Raw genomic sequence first — 24,867 nt, forward strand, 5'->3', positions numbered from 1 at the left:
TTTCCTTTACCCTTACTGAAGCCCTCACCTATAAAATATAACCATGGGGTGAGATAAACATCTTAGTAAAGAATAATTCACTATTATTAATTAACATGTACAACTAAAAGTGAGTAAAGTCATTATACTTCAAAAATACTCTTCCATCATATATAACATATATTTTCCATGAGCATAAGTCATTTATTACTAGCATGATCATTCTATAATCCAAGCCTTCATATCATCCTTATTGAAACTATGGGCTCTTGGACTAAGTACACATTCACAATGGTTTAAACTCACCTTTAGTGGTAAGATCACCTTTAGTGGTAAGATTACCCAGCTAAAGGTGTCCTATCCCACTTCCTAACTATGGTCTCCCCTTATCGCACACGAATCAGGGTGTCATTACTCCAACACTACATTACTAATGCTAAAGAGTATCACTCTCCAACGCTGTATCCTGCATAGATACTATGAAGACATTCTCTAACACCATGCCTCATTAGGTATTAAGGAGATACATGTCATATGAATTTTCACTACTCTTTCGTAAGGGTGAACTTTCACCCCTTAACATGATTATATTGACATATCTCATATATAACACATATACATATCAAATTTTTCAACCAATCCATATAAAATTTTCACCATTCTTATCATTTGCAAATCTTTTTATATGCAAAAAATCACATTTTGCAATATGCAAGGTTATCAAATCTCAAGAAACAATTATCTATTCACAAATAGTTAAGCAATATAATCAAATAGTTTAAATTATTTCATTACCTCAACCATTTATCATAAAAGGGTTACTGTAGTTCAACATTAGCTCCACACGTTGCAATTCGTATAATAATACTCGAACAATTTCTAATCTACATAATTAAGTGACAATTATCAATTATCATTCCGAATAAACCTCAAATTCACTAGGTTTCAAGTACCCATAACTCTCAAATTTCTTATTTAACAACATCAACCCTTTCAAAACACTCCAACAATCTTATTAAGCATTCAAACATACCAAAATTATTAACCCAATATCCGCATTGTTCAAAAACTCTCAAATTATACCTAAGATTTATTCAAACCCTCAACAAAAATTATAAATCCAAACTAAACTCATAAACCTAGGGTTAGAGATTTGGTTTAACTCAAGACCTTTTCTAAGTTAATGGGTTCGGTCTAAACCCAAGAAAACTGAGATCAAAGCCCCCATTACCCCAAAAGTCAAAAATTTTGGATATGGGAGGAAGGAAGAGGGTAGAAAACTTACTTAACCATAAACAAGCTCCAAAATGCATTCAAAATGGTTCAAAGATTGTGCCCTAATAGTTACTAGTCATCTCCCATCGCTTCCTCACAATTTCACTTACCCCACTTTTGATTTCGGGTCTATTTTCATGAACTAATAAGTGTTGATTTTGCATGTGCACCACAGTACATTGATGTGTCTGCCGTGGCACATGGCAGAAAGAGTCTTACCACAATTGAAACTTCTCTCTATACCATAGCCTATTTAAACTTTAACCTAGCCTTCTTCTAAGGCTATTTAAGAATTCAAAAACTATATTAGTATTCCATAAATGTCATTAATTAAAAATTCACTTAAAATTACCATTCTATGCTTTTAAACACTTAAAATTCCTAGATTGAAGACTCAAGATGTTACATTTGAATATGAAAATTAGTACTTTTAGTCAGTTTGATAATTAATTTATAGTATTAATTTGTGTAGATTGGCGTAATTTGTATGTTGTTTAGCAAGAAAGGAAGTTAAGGATTTTAATAGCACCACGAGTAACCTTTCTAAATAGGAAAGTTAAGGTAACCAAAAAATTTATTATGTTTGTTAATTAGTTTAACTACTTACAAGTAAATGCTAGTGTAATTTATTATCAAAATCATTGTTGTGTTTGGAATTGCACATTTTAACGAGTTTTAGCATTAAAAGAATTTGATTATAAATTGAAATGACTTTCAAAATGTTTTCTTTAAGAAAGTTATTGTACAAAATGTGTGAATGGGACTATATGTGTGTAAAAGTAGCATGATCATGTTAGATGATAGGAGTTTACCTTGAATGGGTGGAGATATGTGAAAAAAAAAATCCATATGGTCAAGCTAGCACTGTGAGACCTCCAGTATAGCAACATATTTAAGACTATTACTATAGGACATTCGAGTAGTCTGGCAACTCTTTAGTGGCTATGAGGATGTAGTTAAAAGTCAACAACACCTTTATCATGTGTGTATGAAAGAGGGAATACATAGTCCAAAAAGTGGGATATAATACCTATGGGTTCAATTGGGGAGCTTAAAGACTCAATGGATAGATGGTCATGCGAGTATGTTATTGATTTTGGTAGAAAATCATTATAAGTATTTAGATATACATGTGTATAAGTTTATTAATTACGAAAAAAAGTAAATAATTTTGAATACTTATTTAGAGTTAATCTTATTAGTGGACATTGGATGAATTTTTTTAGTTAGATATGTTTATTTCACCCATGGTTATCATTTTTACATAACCCAACGTCGGGAACTCTAAAGGGAAAGAGTCAGGCCAAGAGTAGTAATACTACTTATTTTCTAATAGAGTAAGTGTAATGAACCTAAGTTTATAATCTTGTTGAATATAAGTTGCCATAGGATTTCATAAACATGAGTAGTCAAATGTACTTATACAATTGTATAAAACTTAGAACAATATGTATATTCATGTGATGTGCGCAAACTTTTTCTAATCAAGGGCTGAGATATGGTGTCAAGTGCATGTATGTATATATATACACACACATATGTTCGGTGTGAAAGTGTGTAACATTTGGCCAAATGTATAAATGTGTGTGAATGGGTGATTTTGCCCAAATGTGTTATAAGGGCAACTTGATGGCCAAACTTATGTATAAGCGGGATATTAACTATGTAAATGCTTAATTAGGTGTGAAGTGTCCTATTGAATGTGGTCAAAGTCTTAAAAATGGCAAATGACACGTGTTGCTTACAGCAAGTGCACAGGTTGTAGCAAGTAATATAATGAAAGTAAAGTATCGTTTCTTCGAGGATTTGTTCAAAAACAATGATCAAATAAAAGACTAAGCAAATTCAATCAAGTTGAGCTACACATATTTAGGTAAAAATGATTTTACAAATGAAACTAACACTAGAAAATAAAGAAAGTGATTGATTCACAAACTTCAAATACAAATTGAGACATAGGATTATTTATCCCCCTTATATTTCATAACACCAAAATTACCTCCTCTCATAAATGCTTTCAATGAAAATAAATGCTAACTTAGGGTTCTAAAAATACTTGGACAAGCTCTCTCAAGTCATGAACAAGTGTTTAGTTAAATTAATTGCTCAATTTCTTATTACAATTAATAAAACTCAATTTTAAACACCAACCCTAATGTGGCTATGTAAAGCTAGCAAGTATATCTCTATTTTACTAGCAAAACCATCCATTCAACATGTAAATATCAAGTTCTTGCACAATTTTACATAAGTTCTACACTCAACCTAGCCCTCTCAAGCATCAATTAAGTGAACCCAACATCTAAATGATGGCCAATCACTTAGAAGCATTAAGAAAAGAGTAAAATAAGCACATATATATCATTAATCATAAAAAGAGAGGAGGAACATAATGTTAATCCATACAAGAGTTTCAAATAATCCTAGAACAAAGGGTTTGGCTACTCATAATCATCCACAAGCTATAAATATACAAAATAAGTGGACCCATTTCAGATTATAAGAGAGGAAAGGGAAGAGGAATAGAAAAACTGAATAAAATGAGCTCCAAATATCTTCAAAGCTTCAATCTCTTGATCCTAACTCTTTTAATGCCCAAACCCCAACACAACCAAGCTCCAAATGTGTTTAAAAGTTTGAAGAATACATTCTGAATTGAGCTTTCAACATATATATGTCCTAGCAATTCAATTTCTGATAAATAAAACACAGTGTTTTTTTGACAATGATAAAAGTCGTGAAAAAAAGTCACAACTTTGGAACGGCTTTGACAGTTTTACACTGTTTTTGCAGCTAATAAAAATCATTCATTTTGTGCTTGATTTCTTCATCCAAAAGCCTTTCAAAAACATTCATAAAGCTCCAGAAATGCTTCTAATCAAAACTTCAACCAAAATAACGTGAAATTTAGCCAAAAATATCAAATCAAAGCCAAGAATACAAACCTAAAACAAAATACACATTTTTCTAATTTGGGCAATAAAAACATATACAATTGAACCAAAATGAATTAGAATCTAAGGAAAATATGATGAAATAACATAAAATTTTAGATGTTAACAACACGTGGTTTGAAATTAGGGCACTTGGGTTAGTGAAATTGACTTAAAAAGGTCATTTTACATCTGAGTGTCTAATTTTCAAATGAGATATTGGATTTTAAGGAAAGCAATGTTATTAGTTAGATTTTGAAATAAATTTCATATGGGCGCTTGAATCACCTTAATCGAATATCTATGAAAAAACGGTGCACATTTAAAGTTTGTGTCAGATGTGTTGTTTGATAGCAAAATCTAATAAGTGCACCATGTTGCATGGTGCACATGCTACAGCATATAGCTCAATTTGCCTTAACTCAATGTTTTTCATTTGTTTTCCCTTTTTATGCCGTATATGTTGTCCCTATACTTCCACTGAGCATATATAGGTATTTTAAACAATGTTAAATGGTTTTCTAAAAGATTTTATGGGATCCCAACCTTTTAAATTAATTGATTTCATGTGATATACAATAACTTAAATGGAATAGGGGTGTTGAATCGTAATGTTGTAAAGGCATTACAATCATTGACAAAGAGCTTTCAAAGTGTTGGAAAAAGCTTAAGAAATATATAAGAAACAAGTATGTGCCCGACTACTACTACAAGAAGTTAAAAACAAGGATGTAGTTGTTCAACTAAGGTTTAATGGTCATTAAGGAGAACACACATAAGCTTGATCAACGTAAGATGTGAGTTGGAGTATATGAAGATGATAAAGCTTCAAATACCTAAAAATTATTACTGGACTTAGGCTAAAAATCATAAACAAATTAAATATGTACATTTATACCTTTGTAGAAAAGGAAGAGCTTATACACAAGGCCATCAAAATTGAGAAAAAGTTTCAGGAAAAATGATTAAAACCTTTAACTTTTAATTGGAGAGACTCAGAATCAACCTCCAAACTAAATGATTCTAAGGCCTAGGAAGAATTTGAGTCTATGCCTAAGGCTAAGGAAGAATCCAAGTCCAAATATGATGGTGGTAAGGTATTTAATTCTAGAATATCTTCTACTACTAAAACATTTTCTCTCAAATGCTATACATGTCATGAAAAGAGGCATATTACTTCTCAATGTCCCAACAAGCAAGCTATAATTCTTAAGGATAATGGGGAATGTTATAGCGAGCACACGAGTAATGAGGATAAATATGAAGGCATGCCTCATTTCAGTAATGCATTTAACTTAAAAGAAGGCATATCAATAGTTAAAACTTTGGTTACCATTTCTTCCCTATGGGTGAAACCTTAAGTAGAGAAAGAACAAGAACTCAAGAAAAAGAAAAGTTCAAAAACTAGCACCAATTCAAAGGAGATTGAATCTATGGCTATTGTTGTCCTTGATAATGAGTAGTTGAATCATCAAAAGAAGAAGAAAACTTGAATATTGAAAATCATGTAAATAAATGCATAGAAGGAGACTTTCTTATTTCAAGTATCATACTTTTAGTTAAAGTAAATCCCCTCAAACATAAAGAGAAAAGTGAACATATGAGTATGAGTAACTTGAGTGAAAATATTCAAGAAAGTGAATATGAGTTAGAGAGAGAAGAACAAGAGAATGAAAAAGAAGGAGAGAAAAATAAAGAAAATGAGCCAGAAGCTAAAAAAGAACAAAAGGGAGAGGTTGAGAAAGTTTCATGCATTAACATTCTTAATCATTCTTTTTCTAGTTATATTAGTTCTTCATTACAAGGATTTAATTATGCATTAATCGAAGTAGATAATAAATATACAAGCTCACTATTTGTAAATACTCAAGAGATGAGGACGATTCCTCTTTAAGAAGAGGATAATGATGTGATTTTGGATGGCAACTTAGTTGGCATCCAAGATATCATCCTAGGTAGCATCCAAGATGGCATCCTACATAGCATAGATGATAGTATATGTAGCAATAAAGTCCTCGGTGGCATGCCATATCATCGAGTTATCCCAAGTCAAGTCATGCAAGTAAAGGAAAGTTCAAGTAAAGCGATTTATATTCAATATTCTATAATACATAGTGGAAGCCACATTATAGGCCCAATACATAAGTATACACTTTGAGGAGGTAAAGTAGCCCATAATCTTGTAAACATTTCTTTATTTGATACATGTAATTCGAGGATGAATCCTTTTCAAGAGGGAGAAAATGATGAGAATCAAGGGACAAGTTAGAATCTAACATTTAATACCCTTGATTCATTGCAAGGCATTAAAGGACTAATAGAGCCAAGAGGATGAAAGAAACTCTAAATTTATTAATTAGGGATGTTCTAAATGATTAAGGAGTCCTAAAAGCAAATGAAATTCTAGAATATCCAAGAAAGACTCTTAGCATATTGGTCATAACCCAAGGTAATCAGGCCCATAAACCTAATTAGTTTAGTTAGAGCTGGTAATTAAAGCTGCCCAAGAAATTTAAAGCCGAATTTGACTATGTAGGTTTTTTTAAAAGAGTAGGATAATTTAAGTTTGACCTGAATAAGCTTAGCATGAATTTTGGCCACTACCTCTATATGTGTAAAGTCGATAATTTTGGTCAAGCCCAATGAGCCACCCCGAGCTCAACTAAAAAAAGTTAAGACGAGATTTGACTATATGAACTTTTTTTAAAAAGATAGAATACTTTAAGCCCTGCCTGCTCGAATTATCGGCTCTAAGTATAGTCATTATTTTTTGCCCTTAAATTTAGGAAAATTAGTTTTGTTTTGTCTTAAATTCAAATAATGATAAAATATATCCATTAAGGATATGATCTATTCATTTGGAATCTTAAATTAACTAAGATTACATCATTTAGATTTTTAGAAATCTAGTTAAGCCATTTGTATTTAGAAGACTTAATTAAATTTATGAATTGATTTTTCTTTCAATTCATCAATTAGTGTTGTTCTCCACGAGATAACACACCATGAGATTTAAAATTATTATGAGCTATTGTTTGGTTGCCTATATTATCTAATATCAATTATGAAGGAATGGAGATAGCGTAATATCAATCCAACATTGAATTGCAAGAACTGAACTTTGTTCCATGCAAACAAGATCTACTTAATTTTTTGTGTCGTTATAGCATTTTTTTTGCCGCATTGCCATAAGATCAATTATGTTATATGGTAATAAATGTTGAATTTGAAAGGACAACATCAGGATTAAATCAAAGTTCAGAGAAATGTCTAGTTCAAACATTTAGTTTTGAACATATCTAATAGAATCATCAGGTTAATCATACGACGTATCGATAAGTTATATATATGCCAGCAGTTTCACTTTTTCGGCTGATCCTAACAACCTGTCCACGTTTCATTCCCAAATATCTAGCAACCGGATCAGTGACCTGAATTCTAGGAAGCTGAAAGAAGAAGAATATATAACATTAGTGTCTATTTAGATTTAAAGTTTAAACAGGATCAAAATATGAGACAGAATCTTCATTTGAGATATTTAGAAAAAGTTCAGAGAAATTAAGTAGCTTTGCAAGCATGAAATTCATTGTTCTGCCTTTTAGCATCAGATCCAATTCAAGTTAAAATGCATAAAACTAGAAAAATTGTACTCAAGCATATTCATCTCTTTATTTAGAGAAAATATAATGTTTGGTCTCTATAATTTTATGAAATTTTGCTTTTAATCCTTATAATTTATTTTCATTGCTATCAATCCCTCTAATTTCTACCATTCATGTTAGTTCCTCCTATTATTAACAGTGTTAAATTCATTGAGATGTAATTAACACTGTTAAATGTTATGATGAGGTGTTAAATTTTGTCTAGTTGGCACATATGACTCAACATTTGTTGAAATAAAAAATAAAAGAAAAAAGAAAAAAACAAAATATTTGAGCTGGGTCAACTCATCTCAGTCTAACCCATTCAGACCCCATGAACCACTCACCTCCCTCATCTCTTCCTTAATCTGCACAATCTCATTCAAACCCATCAACCACTCATCTCATTCCGCGCGATCAACGGGTGACGACGGTGAAAAAGGGAGGTCATCAGGTCATCCATCTCCGATGCCATAGCTGACCCTGACGACGGCACCAATCTTTTCCTAAACGGGGAAATCAGCTTTGTTGAAATTCCAATTCAATGTGGTGACCTCCATAGCCAGGTTCGTGAACCCGACGCGATTCTCTCCCTCCTCTATTGTATCGCCATTTTGCTCAGCGGAAGCCTCGACGCAGCGTACAGAGAGCCTAGTGGTGTCAAAGGACGTCATTTTCTTCCTAGGTTGAAAATCGCAGAGCTTGGAGGAGCAGTGGGCGAGAGCTGCAGCAAACAATGTGGTTGCTGAATGGTTGGGAATGTGAGAGGAAACTCCATTACAGAGTAGGACAATTCAAAAGTTGAGAGATAGAGTCATATCTCACAACTAAAGCTGAAGCTGAAGCAGACTTTTTCCCTGTTTGCGGTTCGATTTCCCTATTTGGCTGGAACACGTAGCTCCGTCAACGATTGGGACCCACCTTCACTATTCCGGCGAGTTTCCGTCTCCGTCCGATGAGCTCTTCGGCGTCCGACTCAGATTTGGCTGTGGGGGTCCACCGGTTGAGTGGCCTAACGCCGCGAACGAGAGGTCTCACGAGTATATTGTTCTTTCCTTTTTTTTTTTCCTTTCTTTCTTTGGGTCATGCACGAGTATGTTGTTCTTATTTTTATTACAGCTCAATTATTTTGTTTTTTTTTTGTTTTTTTTATTCCAACAAATGCTGAGTCATATATGCTAACTGAATAAAATTTAACAACTTAGCATAGTACTTAATGGTGTTAATTACATTCAGAGAATTTAACACCATTAATGATTGAAGGTACTAATATTATGGATAGTAAAAATTAGAGGGATTGGTAACAACAAAAATAAATTGTAGAAATTAAAAGTAAAACACTATAAAACTATAGGACCAAACATTTTGTGTTTTTACTTTTACTTATTATAGATGACTATTTCTAAATCATTAGAAAAATTTCCCAACCGTCAGTGTCACCTCATACAGATGACAAGTTCACAAAGACACCCTGTACCATGTCCCAACTCAATGTTAGTGTACAGATGAGCATGGTCTGGTTCCATAACTTCTAAAGTATGCATACAAGAACAAGAAGCAAATTTCCCTGTGATATTATTCTGAGAAAATCACTCTCAAATCCCACATAAGCAATCTAAATACAGAAAAATTCCTTAAAATCATAAAATTATCCTGACGTCTCGTATCTTTTACTAAAGTTCTCAATTACAACAGAATAGTTGATAATTATTACTGCTTAGTTGTCAATTGAATAACTGCACTAACAACTATCTAATAATAATTGATAGATTCAATATAGTAAATTGACAATTTCAGTAAAAGACATTAGATTTTAGAGTAATTTTGTTATTTTATGGAACTTTTATGTATTTAGATTCCTTGTGTTGGACCACAAAGTGTTTTTTTCCTATTATTTTAGCAAGGCCCAAGGCGACGGAATTTAACCGAGTATTTGGCACCCTGATTTCTTCCAATAAATCTAAATGAAACGTAAAGGTTTCTTGGGCACCTGATATTTTTCCCATATAATACAGTTGAGAGAAAAATTGGCAAGGCCAAGGCCAATGGCAGAATTAGTATTATGACCAGATTGAAGGATATCTCATCCTCTCAATAACAGAAAATCAATATAAAACCAAATATCAGCAAAAAGAAAAAAGGCCACAGAAGATGCCCTCAAAAGTACTCGCATTGAAATCAAGTTTTAACATACTGACCTGAGTTTCTTTCACAGTATATCTCTCGAGTAACGTTTTCTTCTCCAAGTCAGTAAGCACCTCATGACGAGGAACAAGGTCATGGCTTGTTACGTTGACCAGTAGTTCTGATTCCTGTATTAATGGAGCTACTTTTTAAAGAACTTGTTATTCCACACACACATAAAACATAAGTTTAAGAATAGAAAGCAGATCCGCCAAATTTCTAGCTTTCAAGGCCTCCTAAATGCAAGATAAAATAAATAACCCACCAACTGAGAAATTAACATCAGATCGAGAACAAAGCTCCTGAAACAATCTCTAACATATTCAATCTTCATTTAGAAGAGAAGCCAACTAAGAGGATTGACAGGAATTCAGCTCAAGGGAGAGGGAAAGAAAGCTGCATAAGAAATCTAGTGCTATGGCTCAAGATTGACAGTTTTCATTTTTCAAGTTCAAGATCACTAAGTAAATTGTCACCTGAAAAACCTCCAAGTGAAATTTTGAAGATATTTCAGCAATACAGCTCCGGGCAAACGGAGTCAAATTCTGTTGAACAACCAAGATTGCTCTGAATACATTCTCTGATTTCATGCGGTTGGTGTATGTCTTCATTGTCTTAACTCCAACCTTAGCTTCGTCAGGGAAAAAAACATAGATCTGGTACAAGCGCAACCAATTGAAACATTAAACACGGAGAAAAAGAAACCATGCACATTAATCATGTGCCCATAATCTTGTTAGCTGTTACAGACTGCATAATGTTAACTATACAACAACAACAACAACAACAAGCCTTTATCCCACTAGGTGGGGTCGGCTACATGGATTGCAAGACGTCATTGTGTTCTATCATTTATTAAGCTTTTAGAAATATTATTAATTAAGAGATCACGTTCAACAACTTCCAAGAGTGTTCTCTTAGGCCTTCCTCTACCTCTCTTAATCGGACTCAAAGTTATATGTTCCACTCTTCTCACTGGTGCCTCCCTTGGTCTTCTTTGTACATGCCCAAACCATCTCAACTGATTTTCTACCATTTTTTCCTCAATAGGTGCCACTCTCACTTTTTCACGTATATGCTCATTTCGAATTTTATCTTTACGTGTATGTCCGCACATCCATCGTAACATTCTCATCTCTGCTACTCCAACTTTATGCTCTTGCTGTCCCGTTAGAGCCCAGCATTCACTACTATATAACATTGCCGGTCTGATAGCAGTACGATAAAACTTTCCTTTAAGTTTATTAGGCACCTTACGGTCACAAATAACTCCTTTAGCTTTTCTCCAATTAAACCACCCAGCTTGAATTCTATGTGAAATATCTCCACTGATTTCGCCATCATTTTGAATAATGGCTCCCAAATATCTAAACTTTTCCACTTGAGGTATAATTTGATCTCCCAATTTCACTTCCAAATTATTTTCGAATAGTCCTTTACCAAATTTATAATATAAATATTCCGTCTTACTTCTACTCAGATGAAAACCTTTCGACTCCAATGTCCTCCTCCATAACTCAAGTTTGCAATTAACCTCTTCTCTTGTCTCTGCTATAAGAACTATATCATCCGCGAAGAGCATACATTTCGGGATTTCCTCTTGAATATGTTCCGTCAAAACATTTAAAATCAAGTTGAACAAATAAGGACTCAGAGATGATCCCTGATGTAGTCCAATCTTTATAAGAAAATCCTTTGTTTGACCACTAGGCGTTCTTATACTAGTTTTTACCCCCTCATACATATCTTGTATGGCTTTAATATAAGCAATCCGTACTCCCTTTTTTTCCAACACTTTCCAAAGCACTTCTCTTGGTATACGGTCATAAGCTTTTTCCAAATCAATAAAAACCATGTGTAGATCTTTATCTTTACAACGATACTTTTCCATTAATCCCCTTAGTAGATAAATTGCCTCTGTAGTTGATCTACCTGGCATAAAACCAAATTGATTCTCAGAAATACTTGTCTCCAATCTCAACCTGTGCTCAATTACTTTCTCCCACAATTTCATTGTGTGGCTCATGAGTTTAATCCCTCTATAGTTAGTACAATTCTGAATATCTCCTTTATTTTTATAAATAGGAATTAATGTACTTCTCCTCCACTCATCAGGCATTTTCTTGGACCGTAAAATCACATTAAATAACTTAGTTAACCATCTCACCCCTTCTTCACCTAAACATTTCCACGCTTCGATAGATATACAATCAGGTCCGTTAGCTCTACCATTTGCCATTTTCTTAAGAGCTTCCTTTACCTCCTTATCACGTATTTTTCGATAAAATGACAAATTTTGTTCTCCTTCACCAGTTACTAAATCCTCCAAGTTACTAGATGAATCCTCTCCATCATTGAAAAGTTTAGAAAAATAAGTCTCCCATCTATTTTTAATTTCATCATCTGTAACTAAAATTCTTCCCTCTTCATCCTTAATACACCTTATCTGTTCTAGATCTCTTGATTTTCTTTCCCTACTCTTGGCAATCTTATAAATATTTTGCTCTCCTTTCTTCATCTCAAGGTTCTTATAAAATTCTTCAAAAGCTTTGGAACGAGCTTCACCCACAGCTCTCTTAGTTTCCTTCTTAGCCATACGGTACCTCTCCCAATTTTCCTCATTGTTACACAAATGTATGGCTTTAAAACAGTTCTTCTTATACTTGATTTTGTCCTGTACACTATTATTCCACACCAAGACTCCTTATCTCTCGGACCAGAACCTTTCGATTCTCCCAAAACTACTTTTGCAACCTCCCGTATCTTTTTAGCCATATCCTCCCATATGATGTTAGCACTTCCCTGAGAATCCCAAATTCCTTTATCCAAAAGATTTCGCTTGAAAATATCTTGCTTCTCACCTTTTAATTGCCACCACCTAATCTTTGGTGTTACTACTTGTCGACGTTTTTGGATTTTATTTATAATACACACATCAAGGACTAGGACCCTATGTTGTGTCGTTACAGCATCTCCAGGGATCACCTTACAATTTTTACAAAGTTTTCTATCTGTGTTCCTAACCAAAAGAAAATCAATCTACGACCTTGAGGCTCCACTTTTGTAAGTGATGAGATGCTCATCTCTCTTCTTGAAACAAGTGTTGGCAATCTTAAAATCATACGCCAATGAGAAATCAAGAAGAGTTTGCCCTTCATTGTTTAGCTCTCCAAAACCAAAACCACCATGCACCCTCGCATACTGACCAGCTTCCCTCCCGACATGCCCATTAAAGTCTCCTCCAATAAAAATCTTTTCACTCTGTGGTATGTGTCGAATCAACCCCTCCAGATCCTCCCAAAATAATTCCTTAAGACTGGCTTCTGTCCCGACTTGCGGCGCATAAGCGCTAACAATATTAACAGTCTCACGTCCAATTATCATTTTTAAAGAAATAATTCTGTCTCCAATTCTGCTAACTTCTACAACGTTCTTCTTCCACTCCTTATCTACAATGATGCCTACTCCATTGCGTGCACTTACTTTTCCTGTATACCAAAGTTTGAAACCTTGAATATCCTTAGCTCCTTCTCCACGCCATTTTGTTTCTTGCAAGCAAAGGATATTGATTTTCCTTTGAATCATAACCCCTACAACCTCTACAGATTTACAATTTAATGTCCCAACATTCCAAGTACCAAATCTAATTTTGCTCTTATGGACTAACTTCTTTAGCCGTGTGCGTCCAGAATGACACGATAGCTCTTGCTCATTTAACACTACATCCGGGCGCCGATGCAGCGGCTCTAACTCACTTATCACTGTACTCGAGCCATGCAGCGCGTTACTTACGGGCAACGACCTAGCATTAACATTATAACGTCTATTGTCCATGTTCATGATAGATTCAACAAATTTTTACATTAGCTGTTGATGGCCTAACACAACCCTCCTCCTTTACCCGGGCTTGAGACCGGCTATAAACATAGGCGGAGTTGCATAATGTTAACTATGACTTTGGATATTCAACATACAACATGCATAATGTTAACATAATCTTGTTAGCTATTACAGACTGCATAATATTGAACTGCAAGTAGAGATTTTGGCTGATTCTTCATACTAGCTAAGTTATGCGTGACATAGGTCTGATGAGACTGGACCGGGGGGGGGGACTTTTATGCTTGATATATCACAAGATAAATGAATTTATTCATGGATTATTTATTGTAGGAGTAACTTTTACTATCAATATAGTTAAATTGATTTTAAATTTGAAACCCACGTATTCTGACCCAATTTAATAAAAGCATATTAAATGTATAAGTTTTAAGTGTTGTCCACAGGAAAAAACTAAAATACATTATGCACGTGATTGGAGTCCTATAAGAAAAAGCCATGATAACACAGAAAATCCGATGCTTAAGCTGACATTATTATGCTGGGCATTCACAATTATTCTTCTTTTCAATGTAGTCCTCTGGTAATATCATAATGAAATCCATGGTTAAAACAAGATTCTTTCCAGTTAAGGTAAAAAGTTTTAATTGTCACTAAAGGCAAGGTTTCAGCATCAGCCTGTGGAGTTCAATCAGACATAAGCACCAAAAGAATTGAACGATTCCCCCCAAACATGACATTACCTTTAACCCCCAGTAGGAAAGAAAAAAAGCTGGAAGCAGAAAATGAGAATGAGAGTAATAATACCTGGTCGGAGCTATTATCTTTCTTAGCTTTATTGATAACGAGGTCCTCCCTTTTCATGTTCTCAGAAAATTTATGCCTGAATTCATTCTTCGACATGTTAATCTCAAAGTCTGTAACGAGATAACCCCTAATCGACAGCATGTGCATCACTATCCCTCTGACTTTGTAAAGCCTATTGAATTCGTCCTCTGAGAGAACCATCTTTTCTTCTTGGTTGCAATGAAGCCTTCCTGGATGATCTCTGCGTGGTGGTGGCGGGAAGAGTATGTCCCTGTGAGAGGCCGCATAGGGATTTACAAGGAGAAAACAAATTATAAATAAAGGACTTCTTTTTTAGAATAAAAAATTTAAATAAAAAAATAATAATGGAGGATATCAACGATGTGTGCTGAAGATTTGGGGAGAAATTAAGTGAAGATTTAACATGATTCTTTTGAAATCAGTCGTATCCACATGTATGTGACATAAAATAAAATAAAAAATATTTAAAAAAATTAGGAAGAATTTCATTTAAGGACCACTATAGCTACTTAATTATAGGTAGGTTTAAAAAAATTCTGAAATTTTAGTTCAATTTAAAAGAAAAAAGATCAAAAAACCCTTCACTTGTTATGCGAAATCACTTATTTTCTTACTTTTTTTGTTAATTATCACTTGTAAATTACATTTATTTGTCAAACAATTAGTAACATTAGTTGTTAATTTGTTAAGTTGTTAATTTTACTTATTAATTTACTAACATTAATTGTAATTAATTGTAAATTACAAAACATGTCAATGATTTACAAATGATATTAATAAATTATAAAATCTATTAGTAATTTATAACTGATATTAGTAAACTAATAAGTAAAGCTAACAATTTAACAACTGATGTTGTTGCTTACGAATAATTGATGTCAAATCTTATATAATTATTAACATGTCAACTCATATAATTTGTAACTTATATTAGTAAATTAATAAGTGAAGTAAAAAAATTAGCAACAACTAATTTGCATAACAAGTTAAGGGTATTTTAGTCATTTTACTGTTAAAATTCTTGACTTTTCTTTCTTAAATTGAATTAAAATTTTAAAATTTTTTGAACACATCTATAATTAAGTAGCTACTGTAGGCCTTAACTGAAATTCTCCCAAAAAACCATGCGTAAAGATTGATGGAATTATTCGTTACTATAACTGTATAACCGAATCCGAATGTGTCTCCCGGAAACTGGGGTTTATGGAATTTCTAGGCCTTTTTAGAGCAATGGGGAGATGCTTTTTTTTTCTTTATATTTTTATTTATCCCTTTTGAATTGTTAATTTTTTATGTTATTTGTTTTGAGTCAAATATTTATTTAATATTTGTATATTTAGTGAAATCATTTTTTCATGGGTTTGTTTAAATTATGATTTTGAATTTCATGATGCTTTCAATTATTTTTCATTAATTAAATGCATTACCTTTTATTATTAAAATTCTTTCTCCTACCCGTCCTACTTCCGCTCCGCTTATTGCCCTATTTCGAGGCACTAGTTAATACTCAACAGTCAATGGTGATTAGATTAAAATATAATTATTATATATTTTAAATAAGGATAATAAAATATAATAAAATAAAAGGGAAAGCTTATAAATTTAAGACAATTAATCTTATACACTTATATATTTAAAGTGATCATTTTTAATTAAATTAAGACATGTTAATTTTTTATAAATTATTTATTCAATAACAAATTCTTATTATTAATATTATTAACACATTAAATATATTTATTTTAATTTGATTGAATAAAGGTATATTGAGTATATAAGGCTAAGTATCTAAGTCTCACCCTTAAAGAAAAGTAAAAATTACAATTTAAAACATTTAATAAATATTATATAATTTAAAGATTGATATTAAATAATTATAAGATAAGCTATATCTATCATGTATATACTTACATTATAATTTAAGTTTATATTTTTGTTTTGACAAGTTTTGTCACAAAATATAATTTTTCTTAATATCTGTTTTATTAAATTAAATTATATTTTGTGAGTTAAATATTTTTGGGTGAATTAATGAAATTGTAATACTAACATGTTGCCTTTGAACAAAAACTGAAGCATCCTTGTCTTTACACGCGTAGTGATTAGGATTTAAATTTAACGGAACGTGATTAATATTTTAAGATTTTAATTTTAATTTTAATATCAAAAATATAGCAAGGTCATTTTTTTTCCCCCCTCAGAAATCAAGATTCCTTGTTATTTGCTCTCTCCTGAACCAACTATAAAATAACCTTATACAATTAATGCAGATAAATTTGGATCCAGTGAACTCACTCAATAAATGTCTCAATAATAATCATTAAATTTCATCAATACTTTAAAATTATCAAACTACATTTCTTTAAAAATTTAAAATAATCATCAACCCCTAACAACTTTTTTCCTCCTTGAAAAAAAAAAATTGAGATTTAATACTTTTTAAATATCATATAATAAAATTTCTTTCAAATGTTCGATTAAATTAACAGTTGTTATTGCATCACATAAGACGCTCCCTGAATAAATAAATTTATGCCACTCCCTAAAACTAAATCCGAAACAAAAACCCAAGAATATGTGACTCAATTAAAATAAGGAATTTGACTTAAATAAAATGTATAGAATCTTTTTTTTTTTTACCAGCGAATAAAATGTATAAAATCTGAGGGAAGAGTTTTCAAACAACTAAACACACACCAAAATGTGCGTAAAGAAATACATGAGGCCTGTTTAGTGTAATGTTTAAAGAGTGAAAATATCAAAATTGAGACAGACAAAGTAGTTGATTAAAAACACTGGCTCATACACAATTTTCTATTTAGCAAAGGGTCTGCACTACATCAAAGTGTTAGAGAAACCCAGTCTGACTCATTCACATGACAGCTTCAATTATATTCCCAGAAAAGAAAAAAAAAAAGAAAAGAAAAAGTTGTGTTGCACAAATCAAACAAAGGAATCATAGATACAAGGGCGTGACAAGAAGCAGCCATTCATTTTATGGCAGCACTGGCAGGCATCCACATCGATTAGACTCATCTGCACCATAAAATGATTCTACAGATGGATGGTTATGGCCTCCTCTAGAGCTCTCAACAACAAAAATAGGCCAGAAACACATCCCAATATAAAAAAAAATCACTCCAAATGAGATTTATAGGACAAGAAACCCCCTGATGGCTTCACTCCAGAAGACACTCTTCCTTGATAAACCATAACTCATGAAGACAATTGGAACCTGCCACTTGGCTTTTTTCTTTTCCATCCCTGAATTATTTCAAGTTAACTCATCTGTATCAGCAAGAATGATAACCAATAACTAGAGGAAGGGGGAAAAAAATCAAGAGAACTTACAAAAGCAGCATAATATATGAAGGTCAGTCCAGCCAGTACAACAAAAGCAATCTGAAATACATTGTACCTGTAATGAGATAACCAGAGAGTCAAATTACATCAGCAAAGCATAAATGATGCCATTTGGTTAAGAATAATGGTATAAGAACTAATCTGACGAGAAAATTATAAAGGTGGCCGAGCCTCAACTCCACATTAGATGAGGGTCAAAATAAGGGGTCATCACATTGGGGTCTAAATTTACAGGCTCGCCCAGAATGAAAAGTCTCATTTTTTGCCCCTCTGGGGGAATGGGGATTGGACAGAGATCCAGCTTAACTCACTTGTATAAATATTTAATTCCACGAAGAGATTCCAAGGTATGACCAAATATTTCCTGTGCTGCAGTTGCTCGGGCATAGTAAGCAAATGCTGTGGAGCAGAACTGGATAACACTGAAAAAGTAAAACCGTAGAATTCTCAGCAATACAGCCACAGCATGACAAATGCTTTCAGTCGAACTCATAAATAATAGTACTCAGACAACGACTGAAATAATTTCCTTTGCTCATTCACGTTTTTTATGCAAGAAATTCAGAGCCTAAAATATCAACCACTTTAAATTTGCAATAATAACCTATATTTTCCAATTATGTAACCAAAGATAAAATTGACAGAAATATTTTTAGTGTTGGTTATGCAGACCTAATGGAGCAGAGAAGGATAAGTCCCACATTAAACAGAAAAGAATTCATCAGAGTGGCTCCCCACCTGCCAAAATTAAAAAATAAAAAAATAAAAAAGAATTTCAAATCATTAGCAGTCATAAAGAATGAAAGCAATACATATTTAAAGCGTCAAAAAAAGAATGGTAGCACAAATCAATTACTTCATGGGATGAATAGTAATGAAAACTAATCTCAGCCCAAGCATCATGGCACCAGCAATGACAGCAAGGAGAAGGTAGAAGCAGAAAAATGCAAATGCAGCAGTACCCAGAAGACCTGAAATTAGAGCAGAATATAAACATTAGATGTTAGTTGCAAAAACATAAAAACTAAAATACGCTGTGTCTATAATTGTAATTAGCTGGTGTGTAAATGACCAAACAAGCATTGGTGTTTTAACTAACCCCAAATATCATCTAGCTTGATGAAAACTTCATTCAGGAAAGGAGAAAGAGGAGGATCGATTAAAAGATATATAATGATATGAGCAATCCATGCCACAGATACAATCAACCTGTTCCAGTTTGAGATGTTAGATTGTTCATAAAAATAAACATACGAGTTGCAACCATAAATAGTCCTGATTAAGGTGAAAGAACATAATATCTAGCAATGCATGAACTCCAACTTAAGTCCAGAATGCATAATTGAACAAAACATCATCATCAAGAGCATCCTTTATCAAGCAAACCAGTTCTAAATAAAGAAACAAAGTTTGTCTACAGAACCCCAGATATTTTGCAATTTGAAGGTAAACTGATTATCATTAATCACAAAACCCTATCTATCATCAGCTGTTCCCTTTAAAAGACCATTTGCAATAAATTACATAGTTCAACACGCAAGGAGGGGGAAAAAGGTCATACAGTATAGCCAAACCATTTCCTCCCATAAGGAGAGAAAGACAAAAAAGACAGGCTACATAATCAAAACAAGGAGCTTTTCAAAACCAAGTACAAGTAACCAATGTCATTCAGCACCAAGCAGTTCTTACAGAGCACACAGATGTCTCTATCATTGGGCTCTGTATCAGGGGAACTTTAGTAGAATTTGAAGCAGCTCCCCCGTCATTTGAAAGTCATCACAGTAACAGGGAGCTAGGTCAGGGATGGTATGTTAAAATGTTTCTATTGCACCTTAATAGCTGCTTTGATTTTATTTTTTTTTATAGAAATTCAAAGTATACAGATACAGTTGACATCATCACTTCTTGGGATTTTATACAATCTATGTGTGCATATGCAATAGCTTACCCTAAAATTCCCAGCACAAGTTTTGCCAGATACCCAAGAACTGTTAGTGCCCATGATGTCTCAGCCTGCATTTAAGTAGGATCAGTTGGTGGAAAATTAAAAAATTTTTGCTCATAACTTTAAAAAGTTACAACGTTGATTTACTACCTTTTCTCCTTGTGGGTACATCTCTTCAAGAAGCTTGACATCTTCTTCTAATTGAAACAACTCCTGGCAAATTTAGCAAGATAGATGATTAAACAATCAGAATAGAATAAACTAGATACAAAGACATTTGTGGTGCAGTCAAAAAGAAAACATATCCAGCTTTGCAACACAAGCTAGATCAGCACATTAATTAATGATAAACAAAGCCTGTGCCATCCAAAAATAAAAAATAAAAAAAAGCTACACTTTTAAAAGCCTCTGGCCTTTTAAGTCATAAGCCCAAAAAAAAAAAAAACAGCCATCAAGGGTGAAAGCGTGAAATAATAAGAATTGTTACATTGCAGATGCATATAGATATTAGTAAATGCCACGCCTAAATCATCAATATTTGTTACCTTTTCTACTGCCTTTACATTCTTACGAAATTTTCTGCCCTTTGAACCACTCCTTTCTTCCTGATGAAGTGCCTCAGCTGCCTTCTTCAATTCTCTTGCTTTTTTACCCAGTTCAGTTGCTTCCTAATGTAACCAACCAAACAAATCATAAATACATAGCATGGGGATATTGGGTAAAAGAAATGCTTGTGCAATAAACCATTTCAGGAGTCCCCTTCTATAGAACTACATAGCACCTTGATATATTGTGAGCGAGTAATCACAGCCTTTGGACGCCGGATAAATGAGAATATAAGTCCCAATGGCAGACACGCAATACCAACGCCACCAAATATCTGGATTGAATGGTAGAAATACAGATTAATTTCTTATGCCCCATAACTTGATGGGAAAATATCACAATATGATCTCAGATGAAAAGCTGTTTAGTTCCTTGTAAGAGAAAGCTTGTTCTAGCGCGTAATGATAGTATGCAGCATCAATTTTATTTTTTTTTTTTAAGTATTGACAAAATAAGGTAAGTTTTGCCACATGGGATCAAATATAAAAGAAAGAATTATCTTTACTCACAAGCGATAGGGAAATACTCAAAACAAAGTACTTTCTTTCATACACAATAAAAAAGAACAAAAGCTTATTCTATTGTGCTTGATACCAGGCTGAGAGAACAGGAATTTAAACTTTTTAACTATTAAACTTCATGAGGAATGAGAGCTTACAGCAAAGAGCACAGATCCAACAATAGTAGCAAGTGCAACAACATATTCTGGAAAAGTAGTACGCATGGTCCATGTTCTCTCTGATGATGCACTGGCAGTGTAGGCAGAACACTGGTTTCAGGACATGGTGAAAAAAGCTGAATCAGAAAACCAAAAAGCTGCTCCAAAAGCAAAAATAAAAAATAAAAAAAATAGCAATAAAATGAACTATAAAATATCAAGACCTGATGAACACCATTTCCTATACATTGCTGACCGCTATTGAAGTTCCATGAGCTAGGAAATGAGGTTGTTGATGAAGAGAGATGCCTAACAGTAAAGTCCACCTTCCCAACCAGCCCTATTACATCACACAAAGGAAAAAAAGTCAGAAATAGGTTAAATCTTAAGTAGGGACAATGGATTTAAAATATCTGTCCAAGGTTGAGAGTGATTGTTCATTGATAAGTAAGATTTTACAGTGACGATTTTAATTTAGTAACTAGAGTCATGTAGAATTCTCTCACAGAAAATATAACGGAGTACAAATAACAATCCTACCTCTCAAGAAAATAGAGGTAAGATTAATCACTATACATGGCGATGCACATGTTCCCCAAAAAAAAAAAACTAATTTTGATCCATACCCATGCTTGTCAACCTAATATAATATATCACTCCAAGGATTAAATTTAAACCACAGCCAGATACAAATTAAATCGAAGATTGAGACTGGCTTTCCACTGAACGGTCAGATTTCATACTGAGTAAATTAATTTCCATTTATAAACAAGTTTCCCAGAGAAGTCTATCAGAAAAGCAAAATGAAATTCCCAAAGTTCAAGAAGATACACGTAACAGTATAAATAGCAATGCTGAATGAAGATTATCTCCAAAGCATTTAATATTGATGCATGACCATGCACTTCAACCTTCACAGTATATAGTATACTTCAAATTGCATGCATTAGGAATTTTGAAATCAATTATTTAGATTACGTCAAAATCTATTTAAATTAAACGCATACCGTGTGTGTACAATGTATAAAACAAAAACTTTGATAGGTCTTAATCTGATTTATCAACTAAGAGGATAAATCTCTATCACAAACACATTGCAAATTATAAAAATTTCAAAAGAACCTTAAATGAAACAACCATATATAAATAGTGAGTGTGTGAAATAATAGTTATTAACTCTTATTTTTACTTTTCAAAACATATAATTACAACAAACCGTTTCAATAGGAAACCCTTCAAAGGAGAAGTTCTCCATCCTTTATTCTTTCCTAAGACACTGTTTTGAAATTTATGTAAAACCCCTTTTTTATAACTTGATCAAAATCAAAGTTTTGCAACAGCAATCATTTTGAAGCAAAACTAAACGCCTTTTCCAAGAACTTCCACAAAAATGTTTTCAAAGTAGATTTGCCAATCCAAGGTTATGTCAATTATTTCTTCTCCTTCTTGTGAATACGCTGCTGAAACTCACGCCAGCTTGGCCAACCTAAAATCTTGAGTTACAAATCCCAAATGCCCAGCATGAATTCACTCCGTTCTCGATGATATCCGGCCCCTATTTCCTCCCACTAATCCACTTTGAACCTTTTATACTTAATCTATTGTAGGTTAAATCATTCCCTAGATAGAACAGCTAGAGGTTCTTCTTTTTTTTCCGGTACTTAAAAACTTAGGATGCCTCGGAACAACTTCCATGATCAGCTCACATAAATTAATCAAACACAGAGACACCAAGGAAGGGAAGAGGCTATAACAAGAAGAAGAAAGGAAACAAGAGCTCACCATATAAGATACCCAGGACGAGAGCGCACACAATAGCTGTCGTCACCATCCACAATAGCGCACTCTTAATCCGTTTGCCAACACTCCTGCACTCAGATTATAGAACAACAACAAAAATCGATAACCAATAAACCAAATAAAGCAGCCCAACATAGATGTTTTTGCACGCAAACATTCGCATTGATACAATAACCCAAAACTACCTACTTGTCCTGGTCCCCTTCGTAGTAGAACATGGCAAAGGGGATAACGAAGAAAACGAGCACAGCATCGGCAATGTAGACCGCCAGCCACAGATCCTTCATTGGCAACGTGAGATGACACGCGCCATTGTATATCGCATGCCGGCACGCCTGCCGGTTCGCCACGTCCGCAGGTAACATGAGGATGGAAATCGCGGCGATGGAGAGACCCAAAACGACTACGAATTTGGGGAAGTAGGCCTGGTTAACGTCGTCGGGATGCTGGTAATTAACAAGCAGGTAGACATTGAAGATGAAGACGATGATGCACACGACTATAGCAACGATCACGAGAGCGAGATTGAAATCGCCCATGGCTTCTTCAGCTCTCGATTCGACGAATTCCCTATCGAATCGAAGAGATCAAACCGAGAACAAATAGTTCAGTGTTAGGGTTTCAGGCTTCGCAGGTGTGAACGAACCAGGAAATAGAAACTTCGCTCCGATTGCAGGTGATTCTTCGCTCCAGGAGGATTCGAATAAACGATGATTTTCATAGAGGACAGATGAAACTACCTTTCTGCCCTCATCCAGACGTAATTGGGAGGGGATGAGGCGTGGAAGAGACGAAGAAGGTGGTTCGGGGGTATTATGGTAAATTGATGGATCTCACTGCCAAACCAGCCTGTCCAGAGCCGAGGCGCGGATGTGTTTTTCAATGTGGTCTTCGACGTTGTAAGTTGTATCGTGTGAAAACAGAAGCGCCCGTAAGCTCCGCGCCGCGAAGGAATCGTGTGAATGTTCCTGCGACGATCGAGAGAAGACGGGTCGAGCAATTTCGAATGAAAATTTTTGCGAAAAAAAAAAAAATCATCTGCATAATTTTTATCATATGAACTTTTTAATTTCATTCCCACTATTAATTTTTTTTACAAACCATTCAGTATTCAATGCCACATTGAACTATGACAGAATCAAGGATAAATTAGTTTTTAAAAAAAAATACAAAACCAAGCTACACATTTTTTTTTTTCGAGTTAATCATTGTATTTTTTTGGTTATCATTATTTGCCTATTACCAGGGCTAGTCTGTTAACTTTTATCTTTCTCGGATCAAAAGGCCCAATAATTTCCTATGTTTGGGCTTTGGATTCGAGTCATCAATTATGTGTTAGGCCCAAGATAGAAGTTAATCCATTCCAAAGTTCATTATAACGATCCATGAAGGAAATTGATAAGGCTAACAATGATCACTCTTTCTTGGAAGCTTATTAGAAGCAAGCTGCACAATTTAAAGCATTCTTTCAGAGTTACTTCATAGATTTGGATATTTTCAAGATAGGGTTGGAGTAAGATTAAGTGGATTGCACATGTCATGGGGAGCAAGGGACCGGAAGAACAAAGGACAAGAAACTTATGATTTGCACGAGCAAGAGAAGGCATAGAAGCATGGGAAAGTTTTTTCATGATAGAAACCATTTTCACTAGTAAAATCAACAACATGGAACAAGGAACGGAATGAGCAAAGAACAAGAAACAAAATAGAAATCCAAGTTAGAAACTTAGAATTGTAAAATTCAAAATCAACCATTTCTTTCTCCTCCTTCAAGCTCGAAATCATATCTCAAATAGTGAACTCCTTAGGCTCTCA

The 24,867-nt window shown here is 33.8% G+C and overlaps 2 protein-coding genes across 2 annotated transcripts; both read right to left on the reverse strand.

Moving 5' to 3' along the window:
• Positions 1-7,327: 7,327 nt before the first annotated feature.
• LOC129290636 (DNA-directed RNA polymerases II and IV subunit 5A-like) lies at positions 7,328-14,929 on the reverse strand. Its single transcript, XM_054927461.1, has 4 exons — positions 14,660-14,929; positions 10,489-10,668; positions 10,027-10,140; positions 7,328-7,633 (listed from the first exon to the last, which is right to left on the reverse strand). The coding sequence occupies exons 1-4, from the start codon at positions 14,858-14,860 to the stop codon at positions 7,508-7,510; spliced, it is 621 nt and encodes a 206-aa protein (XP_054783436.1). The 5' UTR covers positions 14,861-14,929; the 3' UTR covers positions 7,328-7,507.
• Positions 14,930-17,462: 2,533 nt separating this feature from the next.
• LOC129291893 (LIMR family protein At5g01460) lies at positions 17,463-24,019 on the reverse strand. Its single transcript, XM_054929445.1, has 14 exons — positions 23,242-24,019; positions 23,035-23,120; positions 21,477-21,592; positions 21,253-21,363; positions 20,770-20,868; positions 20,534-20,656; positions 20,139-20,201; positions 19,992-20,056; positions 19,143-19,252; positions 18,900-19,014; positions 18,716-18,781; positions 18,355-18,465; positions 18,032-18,098; positions 17,463-17,944 (listed from the first exon to the last, which is right to left on the reverse strand). The coding sequence occupies exons 1-14, from the start codon at positions 23,589-23,591 to the stop codon at positions 17,897-17,899; spliced, it is 1,530 nt and encodes a 509-aa protein (XP_054785420.1). The 5' UTR covers positions 23,592-24,019; the 3' UTR covers positions 17,463-17,896.
• Between the last annotated feature and the right edge of the window lie 848 nt (positions 24,020-24,867).

The sequence above is a fragment of the Prosopis cineraria genome, unplaced genomic scaffold (genome assembly GCF_029017545.1).
Source record: "Prosopis cineraria cultivar Desert tree isolate PC_DT_omini unplaced genomic scaffold, ASM2901754v1 PC13, whole genome shotgun sequence".
NCBI classification, from domain to species: Eukaryota; Viridiplantae; Streptophyta; class Magnoliopsida; order Fabales; family Fabaceae; genus Prosopis; species Prosopis cineraria.